Source organism: Eretmochelys imbricata, chromosome 17 (genome assembly GCF_965152235.1).
Source record: "Eretmochelys imbricata isolate rEreImb1 chromosome 17, rEreImb1.hap1, whole genome shotgun sequence".
Classification (NCBI taxonomy): domain Eukaryota; kingdom Metazoa; phylum Chordata; order Testudines; family Cheloniidae; genus Eretmochelys; species Eretmochelys imbricata.
The window spans coordinates 23,441,878-23,462,154 of NC_135588.1; the positions used below are offsets into that span (position 1 = coordinate 23,441,878).

At 44.5% G+C, this 20,277-nt stretch overlaps 1 protein-coding gene across 1 annotated transcript in view; it reads right to left on the reverse strand.

The window, feature by feature from the left end:
* Positions 1–20,277, reverse strand: part of HSF5 (heat shock transcription factor 5) — a 62,123-nt gene that overhangs the window by 1,024 nt on the left and 40,822 nt on the right. Inside the window, exon 6 of the mRNA XM_077836904.1 lies at positions 5,515–5,629. Coding sequence (XP_077693030.1) covers positions 5,515–5,629 — 115 coding nt within the window. The remainder of the gene's footprint in view (positions 1–5,514; positions 5,630–20,277) is intronic.

Here is a 20,277-nt window from a genome sequence, read left to right on the forward strand (position 1 = left end):
TGGGTCATGGAATACCCATTGCCATGGATTAACAGGATCAGTGGTATGCCCTCAACTTTGGTACAGTCATTTGGAGGAACCTCTTTGATGTGCCCAACTCACAAGGGGTCCCAAGCTTCCTTCAGGGAAGGCCACGCAGCCTCACCACCTCCTGAGATTGAACCTCTGAGCTTTAGCACTCCTGCTTCACACTGTGAGCTCTGCTCAGCAAGTCCAACTCAGATAGATTCCTGGTAGAGACTTGTACACTCTTCAGGAATTAATGCACCTCACCAAGCATTTACAGTGACACTCAAACAGTATTTTCAAAACAGAAGGGCTTATTAAGTCAACTGGAATACAGCATAGAAAACCCTTAGGTCAATACAGAGGAATAAAGGTTAAAGCATTCTGGTTAGCCCCGAGTACTAGCCAAGCTGTAGTAAAACTCAATTTTCAGGTTCTGTCTGTCTCTCTCAGAAAACGTCTATATGTACAGCACATCTGGTGAAGACACTCTCCAGCATAGAGCGTCTTCACCAGATGTGCTGCAGTAGCGCAGCTGTATCGGCACATCTGCACCCGCTCGAGCGCTGTACACAGCACTGTGCACACAAGGGCTTATGTAAGTGTAACGTATGTTGCTCAGGAGGGTGGTTTTATTCACAACCCTGAGCAACATAAATTATGCTTCAGAGTAACAGCCGTGTTACTCCTTTTCTTTTTGCAAAGACAGACTACTTGTGGCACCTTAGAGACTAACCAATTTATTTGAGCATGAGCTTTCGTGAGCTACAGCTCACTTGCTGTAGCTCACGAAAGCTCATGCTCAAATAAATTGGTTAGTCTCTAAGGTGCCATAAATTATGCTGACATAGGCTGTAGACATAGCCTCAGTCTGACCTCCTTAATCAGTTCCCAGATGAGAGCGCCCCTCAGCTCTGAAGGTAGCGATGCAGCCTGCAGCAGCACAGAAGTAAAGGTGGCAATATTCTGCCATGACACCCTTATTTCTACACTACTGCTGGCAGTTGCACTGCCTTCAGAAATGGGCTCCCAGCCAGCAGCCCCAGAGCTTCCTGCAGCTGGGGGAGATTCCTGGAGGTGGGTCTGACCCAGCCCTGGGAGTAGCCCCTGCAGGGGAAGAGGAAGTCCTGTCCCTCACCAGCCTGGTTAGGACCAGCAGCTGGAGCCTGGTGTACAGTAGGAGCCTTCAGCCAGGGTGCCCTGAGCCCTGCCCCTCCCCGAGCCCAGTGCCCTAGTGCTCAGGGGTTAAAGAGGCCTTGGGCTGGCTGTGTGTCAGGGAGAGGTGATCATGGAATCCCCCCACAACATCCCCCACCTGTAAGGCCAGCCCTGTCCCCCTTAAAAGTGAAGCCCCCTCCGTATTATGCCACCCTCACTTCTGTGTGCTGCTGGAGGCGGTGAGAGAGCAGCGGCTGCTGGCTGGGCACCCAGCTCTGGAGGTTGCACTGCCACCACCAGCAGTGCAAAAGTAAGGGTGGCAATATCACAACCCCCCTCCCTATTACACCCTTTGGGGTTGGGACCCTCATGATTACAACACTATAAAATTTCAGATTTAAGTATCTGAAATCATGAAATTTATTATTTTTAAAATCCTAGGACTGTGAAATTGACCAAAATTGACCATGAATTTGGTAGGGCCCTGGCCAACACAGTGTTACAGTCCCACTGAGAATCACTTCCTTCACTGGTGGAAAGAGACAGGTGAGCCCTTTCAGAAATCTGACTATCAAGGAGTTCAAGAAGATTGATTTCCCCTTGAACTGGAGAATGTAGGACCAAAATTGAATGAACTGAAAGACAAACCAGATGACTGAGGTATAACAAGTATTCCACAATGTTCTGAACACATGACTGTATTGTTGAGTCCCCGAGATGAGGGACCAGATCGAAAAACAATTCCATTCTGCCACACAGGGAGTCCTAATACAGGGCTTTCTACTATTCAGTAGAACTTGCCAAAGAGCTTCGGAACAGGACTTCTCTTCCTTGTCTAGCCACACAGCATGCATGCTGGGAAGTGTAGACTGTTCGGTGCTGGGTGTGAAATCTGACCATGGAATGAAACCAATCCATCGGGACAAGGAAGAGGAATGGATGGAAGAACAGAAAGACCGAGGAGATTGGAAAACCAACACTGTCTCAGCCAAACTGATGCAATGAGAATCAGTCTGGCATGATCCATCCTTACTTAGCCTGAGGATTACCTAAGGAATGAGCAGGACTCAGCGTAAAGTATACATCTGAGATAATCCCCAACTCAGATGAAATGTGTCTGTCATGGAATCCAGACTGAGATCCACTTGAGAGCAAAATTGATGGCACTTTTTGTTGTCCTTCACTGCAAACAGGTTAACAGCAGGAACGCACCATTCTCCGAATATGTACCTCAGCACACTGCTCTTCAGAGACCACTCGTGATTCTGAGAAAAGTTCCTGCTGAAATGATCAGCCACGTGATTCTGGGCACTTGGTAAATGAATGGCTGTGAGAATGAAGTTCTTTTCAATGCAGAATTGGCAGAACTTTACTGCTTCCTGACAAAGCTGATAGGAGTGATCTCCCCTGTTTGTTCACATAATACATTGCTGTGGTGTTGTCGGTGAGCATGTGAACCACTATGCCCCTGATCTGTGCTCAACATTCCTTGTGTGCATTGTAACCAGCCTGAAGCTCCAGAATGCTTATATGAAGAGATGCTTCCTGCTCCAACCACAAACCGTGTTATTGTGGAAACATCTGTGACTATGGTCCTGTCGGGAAAAGAATCAGCAAAGGGAAAACTCTAGTATACTTTGCTCTGAACTGTCCACCATTGGAGGGAGTCCAGAATTGCTGGAGGCACTCAGACCAGCCCGTCGAATACCTGACATTTTGGGCGACAGACCAACCAAGAAGGCTTGAAAAGGGTGAAGGTACAATCTTGCATGCTGGAGCATGTAAGTGCATGTGGCCATATTACTTAACAACTTCAAGAATACTTGAATTGTAATAGAAGGATGAGAGCGGAGAGCCAGACATGGATGGTGAATTGTCCGGAATCGCTCGTTCGGCAGGAATGTCCTTGAACTCAGAGAATCTAGTAGAATGAATGAAGATTGCACCAAGAATCATGGCAGATGAACACCAAAATAGAAGGGGAGAAGTAATTGAAGCCCCAACTATTGTAGACCAAACGATCTGGTTGGAAAGAATGCAAATAAACATAAGTGCACAACATCCGGAGCGTGTGCTATATGCCCTACCTCTACTATAAGAGTGGCAACAACAATGGGGAGATGGGACTATATGAAATAAAAGAGATATAGGGGAATATATTGTAAGTGGCATTGGTGCTGGAGTTTTAAACTCATTTGATATTGAGACGTTACAAGGGAAAATGTCAGCCTTGGGTAAGATTTTGGGGGTTATACAGACACGTAACACAAAATTTTGGTGCATTATCAGAGCAAGGAATAAGAAGTGTGGAGCTCCAGTTGAAACAAGCCCAAGCCTTGGAAATGTCTCTATATGTAAATCTGTTTGGTGTGTCTGAAATTAACAATAAATCTGTACTAGCAAAACGATGTGCACAGATGCAAACTTATGGGATACAATATAGAGAGAGAATGGTCAATCTGTCAAGTAATGGGCAATGGCCTTTTGAATGGTTCAAAGATCCTCATATACGGAATCAACGAGTTGCAGGATAGAAGAAATATAAGGAGTTTAATTGGAATCAAGCCACTCTGAGAGGAGAGTGGAAAGGCAGAATGCTGTTACACAACACAGGGAAGCAGAGAAAAGCAGCAATGGCCTGGGGGTTGCCAAAAATTATTAATGGAGAATTATGGCAAATAGAAATAAGTGGGACCCACCTAGTTCAAGAAGAAGGGGGTTATAAATTAGTAGAATTAACACAACATTGTGAGGAGTGGGAGCGAAATAAATGAGTGTGCCCACAGATAACTTGGTCCCTAGAGGGATGTCATCTGAACCATTGAAGCAGACACTGTACTATGCAAAATTTAGCCTCTAATAGCACAAGAGTGTTTGATTTAGGCAATGGGTGTATTTGTGTGGCAACCACTGAAAAACATGTATTTTGGGGAAGAATGACCAAAAAAAGCCCAATTGAGTCATGTAAATGTAATGTAACAGAAGTCATTATTGATGGAATTATTTTCCGAGGTCCTCTATTTTTAAAAAAGGAAATTGTTTGGATACCAAAAGATGCGGACTGGTCCTTTAATTTGGGGATACATTGAGAACAATGGGAAAAACTGATTGATGAAAGTGAAAAAAATCAGGCAATATGCAAAAGATGTATCTAAATCTGCTCAGCTGGGAAAAATTAACATTCTGGTCCACAATGGTCAAATATTAAAACTGGGGAAAGAAGGAGAACAATCGACAGTCCATCACTGGTATGATGTCTTTAAAGGATGGTCTCCCAGTGCTACAGCTCTTCTAAATTTAATGCTACATCCTATTGTTATATTATTTGCATTAATGATTTTGTTAACCTTTATTATGCTATGTCTATACTGCCAAATAAGAAAGTGACAAGAAGTTCTGGAGCAAATAATATATAAAATTGAATTGCTTGCAAAATTATAAAGTGATACAATAATTAATGGTAGGTTTCAGAGTAACAGCCATGTTAGTCTGTATCCGCAAAAAGAAAAGGAGGACTTGTGGCACCTTAGAGACTAACAAATTTATTTGAGCATAAGCTTTTGTGAGCTACAGCTCACTTCATCGGGTGTATTCAGTGGAAAACTGAATGCATCCGAAATGCATCTGATGAAGTGAGCTGTAGCTCACGAAAGCTTATGCTCAAATAAATTTGTTAGTCTCTAAGGTGCCACAAGTCCTCCTTTTCTTTTTACAATAATTAATGGTATTAATCATGTATCAAAGGGAGGAAACGTTGGGATTTATATATATGCATATATAATGCATATATCCATGTAATATGCTATAGGCCATGGAGGCCTACTGTGGATGAACTACTGTGTTTTGACATGAGTACGTACGTTGCGTATTGGCAACTGCAGCAAAAACCTTGAGGTTTCAAGTGGTCAAGGACTATTGTATAAAACAACTGTTATGTCCCTGGGAAATATATGGAGAATCAGCAGATACGGAAACACCACCAGCTGGACTGCTATAAAAAAGATGTATAAGAATTGGAGGAAATGGCACGCCTTGGATCCTAGAGGCCTGCCTGGAACTGAGTTGTGGGTGAAAGGCCCAAACAACAGAGACAAAAAAGTAATGACGTCACAAAATGGACTATAAATGGAGGCTTCTAACATTTGCAATTTGAAGTCTTTCAACAACCAGAGCCCTGTTTGGATATAGATGTGGTCTTTCTGCCGGCTCCCCACATCTTGTGATCTGATCTAATTGAACCTCAACTGGCCATCAGGACTTCATTCTGATCTGTGGACTCTGGAGAAATATGTTTGGGGTATGAATGTGGAGTGAATGAGGTTTATTTTGTAAGCAATAAAGAGTACTTACAGTATTATATACCAACACTGTGTCCGGTATCTGCCTGCTTCCCCATCCTGTAAGGAGGCCCCTATTGTGGGTCTAACAGCTTCCTCTGCTATGCCTTCAGCACCATCTGGCTTGGCTGCAGAATCAGAGAACCACAGGGTTAGAAGGGACCATGAGGGTCATCTAGTCTAACCCCCTGCCAAGATGCAGGATTTGTTGTGTCTCATAGACTTTAAGGTCAGAAGAGACCATCATGATCACCTAGTCAACCTCATCCACTCACTCCTGTAATAAACCCCTAGCTTCTGGATGAGTTACTAAGGTTCTCAAATCATGATTTAAAGACTTCAAGTTACAGAGAATCCCCCATTTACACTCGTTCAAACCTGCATTTACACTAGTTCAACCCATACCCCATGCTGCAGAGGAAGGTGAAAAAAACCCATGGTCTCTGCCAATCTGATCTGGAGGAAAAACCATCCAAGACAGATGGCTCTCCAGCATCTTTTGGAAAACTTCCAGTGAAGGAGTTTCCACAAGTTTGTTCCATTGTCCTACTGTTCTTACAGTTAGGAAGTTATTCCTGAGAATCATAGAATATCAGGGTTGAAAGGGACCTCAGGAGGTCATCTAGTCCAACCCCCTGCTCAAAGCAGGACCAATCCCCAATTTTTGCCCCAGATCCCTAAATGGTCCCCTCAAGGATTGAATTCACAACCCTGGGTTTAGCAGGTTAACACTCAAACCAGTGAGCTATCCCTCCCCCATCTAAGATTTAATGTAAATCGGCTATGCTGTAGTTTGAATCCTTTGCCTCTTGTACTGCCCTCCATGGCAAGAATGAACTTTTTTCCATCTTTTTTATGGCAGCCTTTCAAGTATTTGAAGATCGCTATCATATTCCCCCACTCCTTTAATCTCCTCTTTTCCAAACTAAACAAACCCAGTTACTTTAGCCTTTGTTTATATAGGCTGCATTCCATTCCTTTGATTATCTTTGTTGCTCACCTCTGGATCCTTTCCAGTTTCTCTACATCCTTTCTATGTGTTGGTGAACAAAATTGGACACAATACTCCACCTGAGGCCTAACCAACAATCAGTAGAATGGTACTGTCACCACCCGTGACTTGCATGCTATGACTCCCTAAAAGTCTTAGTCAATGGCACATTATTGAGGGAGGTGATGAAAACTATGTGGGTTCAAGTCAAATGTTCAGGAGGATCTCTGTTAGCACATAGCAGGTATGTATACAGTCCAAAACCCACTTAGCGACTCTGAAGACATTGGTTGTCCCGTTATCTATTCCGCAAAATAGAGCTAACAGTCTTGGTGAGGCTCTAAGTGATGTAGTCCAGTCCATGTAAACGGACACTGCTCTAAGCATACCTAGTGTGTGGAGTTTTACTTTGGCTATGGAAGAAAGAGGTTTGGGGGAAAAAACAGGAGGATGAATAGACTGGCTAATGTGAAAGTCTGAGACAACCCTGAGAAGGAACTCCATGTAGGTATGTCTACACTGCAATTATACACCTGTGGCTGGCTCTGGCTTGTGGGGCTCGGGCTAAGGGGCTGTTTAATTACGGTGTAGACCTTTGGGCTTGGGCTGCAGCCCTAACTCTGGGACCCTCCCACTTCCCATCATCCTAGAGCCCAGGAGCCAGCCTGAGCCCAAATGTCTGCTGCTGAGCCCGAAGCAAACCCAATGGAGTCAGAAGTTGCCCCAGAGCCTGGTAAGTTTATGACTCCAATTTACAGTTTATTATTACAGTAATTGGAGGGATTTCTGCTCTAAGAAGCAACACAAAAGTTATGACAAGCCCTGGCTACTAGCACGTGTCTGCTAATGGTGGATTGTATCAGAGTGCCTTGATGTCCCGCACCCACCCCACCAGGTTTCCTGACCACATGGAGTTCAAAATGGCAACTGGAAATTTCAAACATTCGTAACAGCTGTAAAAAGTCTTTTCACTGTGAAGTCACAGACGTTTGTTAGTCCGTCACTCATGTTTTCCTTTCAATAGTAAGGACTTGAAATGTGCCATTCTGTAACCATTCCTGTTTGGTCTATGGAGCTGCCTGCAAGTGTGTGTGTGTTTGGGGAACAGTCTTCTATTTCCACATCTAGTCTATTTCAATTACAGGTAGTCCATGCCACCTTGAGAGAAATGATTTTATGAACCACAGAATAAGCAGAATGTCAGTTTTTGCCTAGAACTAATCATTTTAATCTACCAAAAGCACATTAAACAACCATTCTAAACCTACCAAGAATGTAATTAAACCTTCTTTTTCCAGGGCCTCTGAAATCAGGGTATGGTTTCATAACCCAAGGCAAAAGGGAGTATGCGGGGTCCCTCAGAATAATGGTGGGGAAAGTAACTCCATTTATGCCAATGTCATTTAGTGGGAATAGTGTCCCAGCCTGTCCATGAATGTAGACTCCTGAGCAGCAAAAAACTCTGGCATTGTGAATTTTTCCAGTACAGCCCACGCTGATGCTCGTAAATTGGCCTCTGTGGTCTAAAAGGGGCCACATAACAATGAAGTAGTAACTTTTGTGGTTTATGTACTCATGTTCTCCTTGTGGAGGGCAAATTATGGGTCCATGAGTCCCAACAATTGCCCCAGAGCAGTTAGGAAACCCTATTCTCTCAGCCAGCAATTACCTCTGGAATATCTTTAATGCCCGCCACACACAGGGTAAACCACACACGTAATTGCTCCAGATACCTCCACCACCACCTTACTCACAGTTGACTTTCCAACCCTAAACTGGTTGGCAAGGGATCTATAGCAGTTCAGGGTAGCCAGCTTCCAGACGGTTTTGGCAACATGCTTCTGGACCAGCAAGGGTGACCTCAGTTGTGTCTCTACACTGGAGAGTGGGAGCAAGCTGCTCACAAAGCTCCAGAAATGTAGCTTTCTTCACACGAAAGTTTTGGACTCACTGCTGATCAACCCAGGTCTACAGGACAATGTGACCCACCAGTCTGTGCTTCTACATAGGGGGCATCAGCAGCTATGCCAATTGTACTGAGCAGCATCTGCCAGTGCGAGTCTGCCAAGCGAGGGTACTCCTCCTCCTTCTCCATCAGGAAATCCATCAGGTATCTTGGGTGGGACAGAAAACACCACTGAAATATCCACCAGCACCTCACAGATGCTCTGCCAGTTTCCTGACACAGGAATGTAAGTGCAAGCAAGAGAAGTTCTTCAAATGGTGCCTCCATGTTGCTGGCTCCAGTAGCTGGGAGTGCACCAACCAAAACGACTGCTCGACAGGCTATATTGGCAGGCTGTTCAAACTTCCTGTAATCTGCAGGCTAGGCAGTAAAGAGCTCTCTCCCGCCGACAAACAGCAGGTACATTGTGCGCCTTTTAGCGGCATGGCTGTAGTGGCACAGATATGTCGCTAAAAGGCGCATAGCGTAGACAAAGCCTTAGTTTGTGACAAGTTGGAGCGTGAATCTAGCCTGACTGCACTAGCCTGCCATGGACTAACAATAGGTGCACCAGCAGGGTGCACATGGACAAACAGTTTGTTAACATGCTTTGATCTAATTCCCTTTGAAATGGGACTTGATCAAAGTGCATTAACAAACTGTGTGTGTGTCAACAGGGGCCACACCGACAGATAGTCCCCAGCAAGCTGCTGGCAGAAGAGGTTCACACCCCAGCTTGCCTCTAAGATAAATGTTAATGTTGGCAAGCCCTGTGCATGCTGCTGCAACATCTATGGCACTACTGCTTGCCATTTTAAGCCAGTGAGTCTTTCCTTACTAATGCACCTTTTCTTCTGTGTGCACTACTATGTGGCATGGTTTCTAAAGCCCTCAACCAAATTCCTTGTTTGCCTATTAATCATCCCATGTAAGTGAAACTTTGCCTTAAAATACAGAGTGAGTGGGGAGTCTCTGGGTGGAGACAGTGGATCCCCATGAACTGTCTGCAGTTGAAACAAACAGCCTCATAGACTTTTGGAAAGGTTTGGTTCTGCTCAGATAAAAGGCTAATGCCCATTTGACAATTAACATATGGAAGGTAGCTTCCTGCCAAGTCTGATGTAGTTTTGAGGGGGAAAAATGGGATATGGATGGTTTCATTTATATGAAATTGAGAAGACACCTTGGGTCAGAACAATAATACTTTGTCTTTTAAAACACTGTAAAAGGTGGGGACGGGGAGAAATCTGCCACTAAAGCCTCCAATTCTCCAACCCTCCAAGCAGAAGTTATGGCCATCAAGAAAGCAGTTTCAATGGCTACGAGAAGCAGCAAACATGTAGCTAATGGTTCAAAGGGGTGTTTCATAAGGCAATTAAGAACGAGGTTCAAGTCCCATAGTGGAGCAGGTTCTCTAATCTGTGGAAAGAGGTTCGTCAGTCCTTTCAGAAACCTTAGGGTCGCGGGGTCAGAAAAAAAATGAAAAACCTTCTACCAGTGAGTGAAAGGTACAAAGCCACCAAGAGGAGCTTGAGAGAACTCTTAAGGAGACCAGATCTTTTCAATTCCAACAGGTAGACTAAAACTGTGGGAAGATGAGAGTGAAAAGGAGAATCTTGATAATGGGAATACCAGTGGTGAAGTCTCTTCCATTTCTGAAGTATTTCATGTAAATGTCTTTCTACTATGTAACAATATTTGTTGCACCTCTGTTGAACAGGAAGTCTTTACCCCCAAGAAGCATCAAGGAGTCACACCTGAAGTCACAAAATTTCTAATCCGGGATAAAGTAACAAACCAGTCTCCTGAGACAACAGGTAATGTCTCAGCAGTGGACAAGAAGTGAGTCAAATCAGGTCAGGATACCAAACTTGTTTTGGCCACATCAGTGCACTCACAATGATTATGGCTTTGTGCTTCTTTATCTTGCTCAAAACTTTGAAGAGCAACGGTGTTGGTGGATACTTGTAAAGTAGGCTCTTTGCCCAGGAAATAAGGAAAACATCTCCTAGTGAGTGAGGGCTCTAAACCCCCTCTGGAAACCCCCAAGGTAAGAATATGGTGTTGAGGACTCATAAGTCCCCATTTGTAATTACAGGAGAACTACCTGCTGAGATCATCGGTTGTGGTATTCTGTATAGCAGGGAGGTAAGAAACTGAGATCACTATTTGGTTGGCGAGGCACCAATTCCAGCAGTTTACTGCTCCAGTGCAAGTGAGAGGACATACACCCTGCCCCAACGATTGATGTAAAATATGCAGGCCACATGGCCTGTCATGATCTTGATGGATTTGACTTTGATCAGAGAAAGAAAGTGAATAACAAGCACTTCTCACTGCTCTCAACTCTAGAAGGTTGATATGAAGAAGCCTTTCTTCGGATGACTATTTGTCCTGGATTGTGTCTGACCTCAGATGCACCCCCTAACCCAGGGGTCTCAAACACATGGTATGTAGGCCGCAGCCCATCAAGCTCCCTGGGCCCCACCAGAGTTATTTCCTGCGGCCACCAAGCTCCCCTCACCCGCTGCCCCCACTCCCACACAAAGCGCTGCATCCCCACTCCTCTGCCTACTTCCAGGTGCTTCCTGCCACCAAACAGCTGTTTGGCGGTGCTTAGCGCTTTCCAGGAGGGAAGGGGAAGGAGAGGGGAGCTGTGTTCTCAGGGGAGGAGGCGGAGAAGAGGTGGGACACGGGCGGGGATTTGGGGAAGGGGTTGGAATAGGGGCAGGGAGGGGGCAGAGTTGGGGTGGGGACTTTGGGGAAGGGGTTGGAATGGGGGTGGGGAAGGGGTGGGAAGAGGCAGGGCAGGGGCGGGGCCTCATGGAAGGGGTGCAGTGGGGGCAGTTGTACCTTTATATGAAAAGGTGTCAGTGATGTGGCCCTCAGGCCAATGTACTAGTTCTCATGTGGCCCTCATGGAGATTTGAGTTTGAGATCCCTGCCCTAACCCAAGAAGGATGGATCTGATGGTGTGACAATGGTAGGAGGATCTTAAATTGCAGAAGTCCTGAAAAGATATGCTGTACTGGTGTCAAAGTGGATTTCTCAAGATTGAGTTGGAGGCCTAAACTGTGGAATAGTGACCTTGTCACTTGTACTGCTGAAAATACCTCTTGATAAGAGGGACTTCTGAGCAACCAATTGTCAAGATAAGGGATGATGATTATCCCCATAAGACATAGGTGGGTAGCTACAATTACCATGATCTTTGAGAATACCTTTGGGGCAAACGTGAGGCCAAAGGGGATGGTGCAATACTGGTAGTGGTCACAGTTGACTACAAAGTAAAGAAATCTCTTATGAGAGGGATGAATCATGACTGAAAATAAACATCTTGAAGGTTGAGAGCCACAAACTAATCCCCAGAATCTATGGAGGAAATTATAGCTGCAAGAGTCCCCATCCTGAATTTCAGCTGTTTTACATATTTGTTCAGACATCTGAGACCTAATATTGGCCTCCATCCCCTGTTCTTTTTGGAAACCAGAAAGTAGTTGGACTAAAACCCCTTTTCCCCTGAGCTGTACTGGAATGGGTTCTGTAGCTCCTAAGTGTAGAAGAGAGGCAACCTCCTGTCTAAGCAATCGATCATGAGATGAGTCCCTGAAAAGGGATGGAGAAGCAGTGGTAAGAGGACGGGATGGAGGTGAAGGGGATGGAGTAACTGGACCTTATGACAAAACCCACTTGCTGGATGCTATGGCCTGACATACAGGTTGAAATTGGGAGACATGGTATCCAAAGGGGGGGTGGTGGTGGTGAGAGAGGATGGAATAGTGCAGTTATTCCTGTGGAGTGGGTGGGTCAGTCTCTCAACCAAGACATCAAAATTGGATGGCTAGGATGAAGTGGCTGTGACGGTAGCTGGCTTCTTGGAATACCTTGGTCTCTTGGCTGGAGGTTCAGGAGGTCTACAGAAAGTAGAAAAGTGAGCTGGGAGAGATCTCTGAGCTGTTTGACATCTGCTAAATTTTCTTTTATTCACAGGTGTATAGATCCCAAGGTATCTATGTGTTGCCCTCAAATCCTTCAAAGTGTGATGGGAATTGTCAGTAGAATTCAAAAATAAAACTTGTGACTGTCAAAAGAAAAGTCCTCTACAATAGTACCTCCTAAGGAATCTGGACAGCTGGAGCCAAGATGGTCATCACACCATGACTGCAGTAGAAATGGACTGGGATGCAGTCTTAGCTGAGTCCAAGGAGCCCTGTAAAGAAGTCTTGGCCAAGAGCTGACCTTCATTTATGATGGCCTTCACAGTGCTCCTGTGGCAAGTACCTTTTGTGTCCAAAAAGATCAAGATGCTTCTGGTCCTTGGTATACAGTATCTTTGGTGTTGTACTGCCTCCCATGTTTATTAACTGCAGAACCAAGGAATTCTATTTAAGGTGTGAGAATAAAAATTCCGACTCCTTGACCAGGACATAGTATTTCTGTCGGCACACTTGCATGTAGAGAGTGCTGTTGCAGGAGTTTGCCAGATCATCTTGGCTGGCTCTAAAAGTGCCTCACTAATTGGAAGTGTCGTACATCTTGAAGCTGAGGCATGTAAAATCTCCAGGAGTTTATGATGGGAGTCCTGGATTTCCTCAAAAGGAATATGAAGTGTATCCATCACTCGCTTCATCAGCTCATGGAACTATCAAAAGTCATCCACCACGGAAGGTGGCGGAGGCATTACAGCCTCATCTGGTGATGATAATGAAATATTTGTGAGAGGTGTTACTTTCCTTGTCAGTCCTTGCCTTCTGTTCTTTTAAGGTCTACTACAGCGGTTCTGGTTAGTGAGGAGCGGGTTAGGGCACAGGAGAATGAGACTGCCATGCTCCCTATGAGAGGGACTCAGGGCCCTTAAAAATTGTTGGTGGTATAGGGCCCATGGATTGCAGTGAGACCATTGAGGAGGACCATAGGGCATAGGAGATACTACCATTGGTCATCTCAGCTGTTCGAAGGTGGAGGTCACCTATCCTCCCTTCTCTCTGTGTGCAGAGGAGAGTAATGTATCTTTGAATAAATAAGACTCTTGAACAGAAAGCTATGAATCTGAATCAGAGTCCTCTTCCACATAGATGATACGTATTCTCCCTGGATGGCGGAAGTCAGAAAAGTAGAGGGTCTCAATGAAAAACAAGTAATTGTTGACCCAGAAGATACTGGTACTGAGAAGTGCACAGTATAAGTAGGCAGTAGAGACTTTGGTTCATTGGAGACAAAGTCCATTGAGTATCTGAATTCCTGTGGTACCAGGGTTATGTTGGAAGTCAGTATTGGTACTGAGGTAGATACCTGTCTAGTCTGAATTCAGGGATGAACATGCCCAAGCACAGACTCAGATGTAATAACCCCAAGAGTACCGAAGAGTCTGATGGCACTGATCTCCTGTTTGCATGGACATGACCAATGGAAGCAGGAGGATGACTTTGGTGTCAGGTCCTCCTTGGTAGAAGCATGACTCTTAGAAGCAGACTTAGACATATTCTCAGTACCAGAAACACTCAGAGCTTCAATAGCACTCCTCTTGGGGTCTCTGGTGACCAAGGCTTCTTTGAAGGAGATCTAACACTCCTGCTCCCCTTGGTTGGTTATCCATCAATTTATAATGTGAGGCTCTCGGTACTGTTAGCATGGATGGATGCAGGTGCCTCAGCCCCCATGGGTTTTAGTGACTGGTATCTTGAGGTGGCCAGAGTAGCAACTGTCTTCTCCCTTGCAGGTCTCAGTGACTGAGATCCTAAGATAGAAAGGATAGCAGAAAACTCCTTGAAGCTCTCAGTGACCAGGATCCTAAGGTAGACAGGGCACCACATACAGGGGTGTCCTCAGAGAGTGTTGGTCTGAAGCCAGTTTTAAGGCTCTTTCTAATCTCCCTGTTCATTTGAAATCTGGATTTTGTAAGAAGTACAGATCTTCCATTTTGAGAGAATATGGGTATCCCCCAAACACTTCAGACACAGAGCGCCTGTCATTAACTGGGATCGCCTCCCATCAGGAAAGACAATATTTAAAGACTGGGGATCATGGCATAACCCAGAAAATATGACCCTGTAACTGGGGAAACACAAAGTACAAGGAAACAGACACAAACACCCAAAAAGACTAACTAACCTAACACTTTATAGCTAGGCCTGGCCTGAGCAATTAAACACATAGGAGAGGCCTCATTCTTTGGAAGACAGGATAGGGAGGTAAATGAATCTTCAGGCTGAAAGCAGGACGTTTGTGCTAAATAAAATAAGTAAATAGGTCAGTAGGCTAAACAGACAGAATATCTGAACCATCTAAAATAAGAGGGAGAACACCAAGGGAATCATTTATTATCAACAAGATAACAATGGACAAGATAGGTTAGAAATCTAGAGATGAGGTAAAGAGTACATCAAGCGTGGACAATGTTTGGACGGAGCATGTTGCACAGGGATTGGTTCCTGCAAAATAACCAATCCAATCCAAAAATGTGTGATTCAATGCACAGTAAATGCAAAGAGATGTGTGTCATGTATATAAAGGGAGAGGGTTTCTGTGTAACTTTAGAGCTGTGAGGTACCCTGCATCCACACCTCCAACATTTGAGTCTAATCAACTAAGTATAGCATTGCTGTATGCCAAATAGAGATACGTGAGTGTTAAAGTCTGGAGTTGAACGGATTTCTGGGGAAGCGTAGTGGAAAGAAGTCTCAGAGGGAATCCCAACACACTAAAGCACTCTGTAGAAGCAGACACGTTTGACGCTCTGTCTCAGGCCGAAGAGAAGGAACTGAGAGCTGTTCATCTCTGCAGTCCTATACATCCTTGCTATTGGGCACGAGATGTGTAGAGCACATGTATGGGCCAAATGGGTTGTATTACCAAAAAAATTCCGATCACAGGCACAGAACAGTAGGACAGGAGTACATGCACACCTGAAGAGGAGCACCCACAGGGAAGAAGAATCAGAAATTACAGGCAAATGTTTGAGTCCCAATTGCAAGGACATTTGACCGTCTCAGATTGTCTTTGGACAATGGGTTCATCGAACTCCTGCAAAAGCTGATTACTGCAGATGATACCTATAGCTGAGTATCAGCCAACAGTGTGTTACCATGATTTAGCTGAATAGGAAAGAACAAATTTATCAGATGACATACTGAAAAATGTGATTGTGGTGGGTATCATGACAACTGATATGTGAGAGGCAAGTGGGAGAGGTAATATCTTTTATTGGATCAACTTTTGTTGGTGGAAGAGACAAGCTTTCGAGCTTCACAGAGCTCTTCTTCAGGTCTGGAAAAGGTAACCATAATATCAGAGCTAATCTGTGGGACAGACTGTTAAGAATACAGCATTAACACGTTGCAAGAAACCATTTAAAATGAAGTGGGTAATTAACACCGCTGCAGTCATAGCACAAAGGAGGGTTACTGGGTTACTAACTGTAATGAGCCATAAAGCCAGTGCCTTTGTTGAAAAAAACGGTTACCTACCTTTTCATAACTGTTGTTCTTTGAGATGTGTTGCTCATGTCCATTCCATTCTAGTTGTTTGTGCACCCACATGCAGTCGGAGATTTTTGCCTTAGTGGTATCTGTAGGGTCTCCAACAAAGAAGACAGAACAATGGACTGTAAGAACGCTCTTGCGATGCCAGACAAGGCGCTCCAACCAACCATCACAGGCGGTAAGAAGGAACTGAGATGGAGTAGTGTCGGCAGCACTTAATATACCAATGCACGAGCCCGGCACTCCATGGGCTCTACAGCCAACACCACGGATACTGCTAAGACAAAAATCTCTGACAACTGTGCATGTGGGGTGTGCACACCTAGAATGGAATCAACATGAACAAGCACTCATGAAGAAGAACCATGATTTTTGTCATCCAGCAGAGTTTTGAATGTAAGTTTCCAAGCTCATCTTTTGAAGGTGTTGTGCAGGTTTCCTTGGAGAATGAGGACTGATAGATCAGATATGGCATGATTGCTTCATGAAAACTGTTTGCCCCTGTGTGACAGAGTGTTTTTGTCTTTTATCATTTTCTGGTGAGTTCAAGAGCATAGTGGTTGTCTGGTTTCACCCACACAGCTGTTACTGGGGCATCTGATACGCTGGAAGAGGTACACCACATGTTGTGATATGCACATATAGGACCCATGTATCTTGAAAGGTGTGTTGAGTGGGGTATTGATCATCACAGCACTTGAGATACGCCTGCCATACCAGACTTTACACTTAAAGCCAGAGTTCAGCTACTGCTGTTTCCTTTAGAACAGAGGTCCCCAGTCTGAGTGATGTGCCCCCACAGGAAAGGAATGCTCCGGGAGAGGGAGGGCATGGTTGGGGCCTGGGCCAGCCCCCAGTGGGGGCGGGGAGGGAGCACCACCCAACTCCACTCCTGCCTCCAGTCCCAGATGCTGGCCCCGCACCCAGGTTCCCAGTTGCTGGCCCCACTCCTGGGGCTCCGCTTCCGGCCACAGCTGGCAGCCCTGCGCCCAGGGTCTGGCTGCCGGCCTCAGTCCCTGGTGGAAGCTATGCTCCCACCCCTGCCTCAAGCTATGGCACCAGAGTTGGCCCCCTTACCCCTGTCCATGTCCCCCTTCCCAGAGCAATGGCCTAGCTCCTGGCCCTGGGGGGCAGGGGCAAGGTAAAAGGTTTGAGGACCACATCTTTAGAAGAAAAAAAAAGGGAAAACGTTAGGTGTGAACTTTTAAAGCGGCTGGTGAAAACACTTGGATATCATCCAACTAATTTATATACAGTAACGTGAGTGACAGATCACAGAGCTAATATAGTGCTTTCTCTAAGACCATACAGATGCCTAAATTGTTGAAATCATGGTGGAATTCCTATCCAATTTCTATCCCGCCATCAACCTCAGCCTGGACCAGTCCACACAAGAGATCCACTTCCTGAACACTACGGTGCTAATAAACGATGGTCACATAAACACCACCCTATACTGGAAACCTACTGACCGCTATTCCTACCTACATGCCTCCAGCTTTCACCCTGACCACACCACACAATCCAGCATCTACAGCCAAGCTCTACGATACAACCGCATTTGCTCCAACCCCTCAGACACAGACAAACACCTACAAGATCTCTATCAAGCATTCTTACAACTACAATACCCACCTGCTGAAGTGAAGAAACAAACTGACAAAGCCAGAAGAGTACCCAGAGGTCACCTACTACAGGACAGGCCCAACAAAGATAATAATAGAACGCCACTAGCCATCACCTTCAGCCCCCAACTAAAACCTCTCCAACGCATCATCAAGGATCTACAACCTATCCTGAAGGACGACCTATCACTCTCACAAATCTTGGGGGACAGGCCAGTCCTTGCCTACAGACAGCCCCCCAGCCTGAAGCAAATACTCACCAGCAACCACATACCACGCAACAAAAACACTAACCCAGGAACCTATCCTTGCAACAAAGCCCGTTGCCAACTGTGCCCACATATCTATTCAGGGGACACCATCATAGGGCCTAATCACATCAGCCATGCTATCAGAGGCTCGTTCACGTGCACATCTACCAATGTGATATATGCCATCATGTGCCAGCAATGCCCCTCTGCCATGTACATTGGTCAAACTGGACAGTCTCTACGTAAAAGAATAAATGGACACAAATCAGATGTCAAGAATTATAACATTCATAAACCAGTAGGAGAACACTTCAATCTCTCTGGTCACTCAATTAAGGACCTAGAGGTCGCAATATTACAACAAAAAGACTTCAAAAACAGACTCCAACGAGAGACTGCTGAATTGGAATTAATTTGCAAACTAGATACAATTAACTTAGGCTTGAATAGAGACTGGGAGTGGATGTGTCATTACACAAAGTAAAACTATTTCCCCATGTTTATTCCCCCCTCCCCCCTGCTCTCCTGCTGGTAATAGCTCATCTTAAGTGATCACTCTCCTTACAATGTGTATAACAACACCCATTTTTTCATGTTGTGTGTGTACATAAATCTCCTCTCTGTATTTTCCACTGAATGCATCCGATGAAGTGAGCTGTAGCTCACGAAAGCTTATGCTCAAATAAATTGGTTAGTCTCTAAGGTGCCACTAGTACTCCTTTTCTTTTTGCGAATACAGACTAACACGGCTGCTACTCTGAAATCTGGCATCACAGCACTGTTGTCTAAAACTGTGATTCAAATGACAGAAACAAGTTTCAGCATGGTGTATCTGACACTAAATTCAATTCAGGAGATTTACCATGAGCTGCAAGAGAATCTAAAAGAGCGAGGGGAAAGCTAAAGGTTGGAAAAGGGGAAGTGGTGTCATTCCTCTGACCATTTTATGAAGCTCAGAGGGAACTGGAAGGAGACAAGTATTCTACACTGAACTCAGTAATGCTTTGGTTTGAGAAACTTAAATGACATTGTCAGCCTCTTTCTTAGGCTACGTCAGGCAACGTCACCGCAAGTGGCTTGTAAAAATAAATAGAAATACATGACCTACACAAGACAGAAGTATTTCCCTGGCCTAAATTTAATCAGCGTCAAATGCTGTCTGACCATGAACATGAAAAAGGTTAATTCCAAAGTGTGCAGGCTAATTAAAAACTTGAAAGGAGATGGAACAGACCTTGTAAAGCAATGCAACATTACTGATAATCTACCAACAGCTGATGAAAAAGCACTGTCTGACTTTGGAGAACGGGAGAATCTACATGATGATGAAGTGCAGCAGTATACAACATAAAAGGCCATAATGGAACATGAACAGGATGTGTTGAACTACTGGAAGGAACACAGTGTTGTGTACCCCAAATTGATCATGTTGGCTAGAAATATTCTACATATTCCAGCCAACAGTAGCAGCAGGAAAAGGAACTTCACTGTAGATAAAAAGATGACTGATCGGCAGAGGACTATCCTCAAGCCATCAGCCATTGACTATTTTCTTAAATGACATTTTATAAACCAGCTTTTTCCATTAATTATTTTGCCTTGTTTTCTGTTCGGAGGAATTTAATAACTTTACCTATCCAGTCTAACTTGCCCAAAGCCAAGATTATATTTATCATACATCAGTAAAGACCTTTGGGATTACTTAATTACTGAAAGTAGATGGACACAGTATAACTCCTAGTTTATGGCAAAAAATGGTATTTAAAAGCCACAGATGGGATATGTTTTTTATTGAATATTAACTTTGTTCTTTGAATGTTACATGAATCTCAAAATTTTAATAAATACCAAGACTCTTCAGTGACAAGGTAAAACCTTTTACTGGATCAACTTCTGTTGGTGAGAGAGACAAGCTTTCGAGCTACAGGGAGTTATTCCTCAGCTCTGTGTAGCTCAAAAACTTGTCTCTCTCACCATCAGAAGTTGGTCCAATAAGAGATATTACCTCACGCACCTTGTCTCTCCAATATCCTGGGACCGACATGACAACAACATTGTATATAAGACTCTTCAGTTTCTTTTTTTTTAATCTCAGTAAATATAAAGATGAAGAAACATCTTCCTGAGATGATTAAGAGCAGGATATATTTGTGTTTTCTTTTGGCTTTGCTTTTATCTGTACTGCTTCCCCCCCCTCCATAAAAGGCTGTTCCTAAAGGCTAAGGATTTTGCTCATTAGTGCTAAGACATGTCTTAGAGAAGGACTTTCTTTTTGGAGTTGGAAACCAAGAGGACAATATCATCATATGATTTGTAACCCCTAAATGACATCGCAGCTAACAAGGGTGCCACCCTGTAATTATAATCTCATTCTAGCTATAAGTGTGTTGCACTTCTCCGTTAGTGTCAACACAGAATGTACTTTAGTGATCATAGAATCATAAAATAACAGAGTTGGAAGGGACCTCTGGAGGCCATCTAGT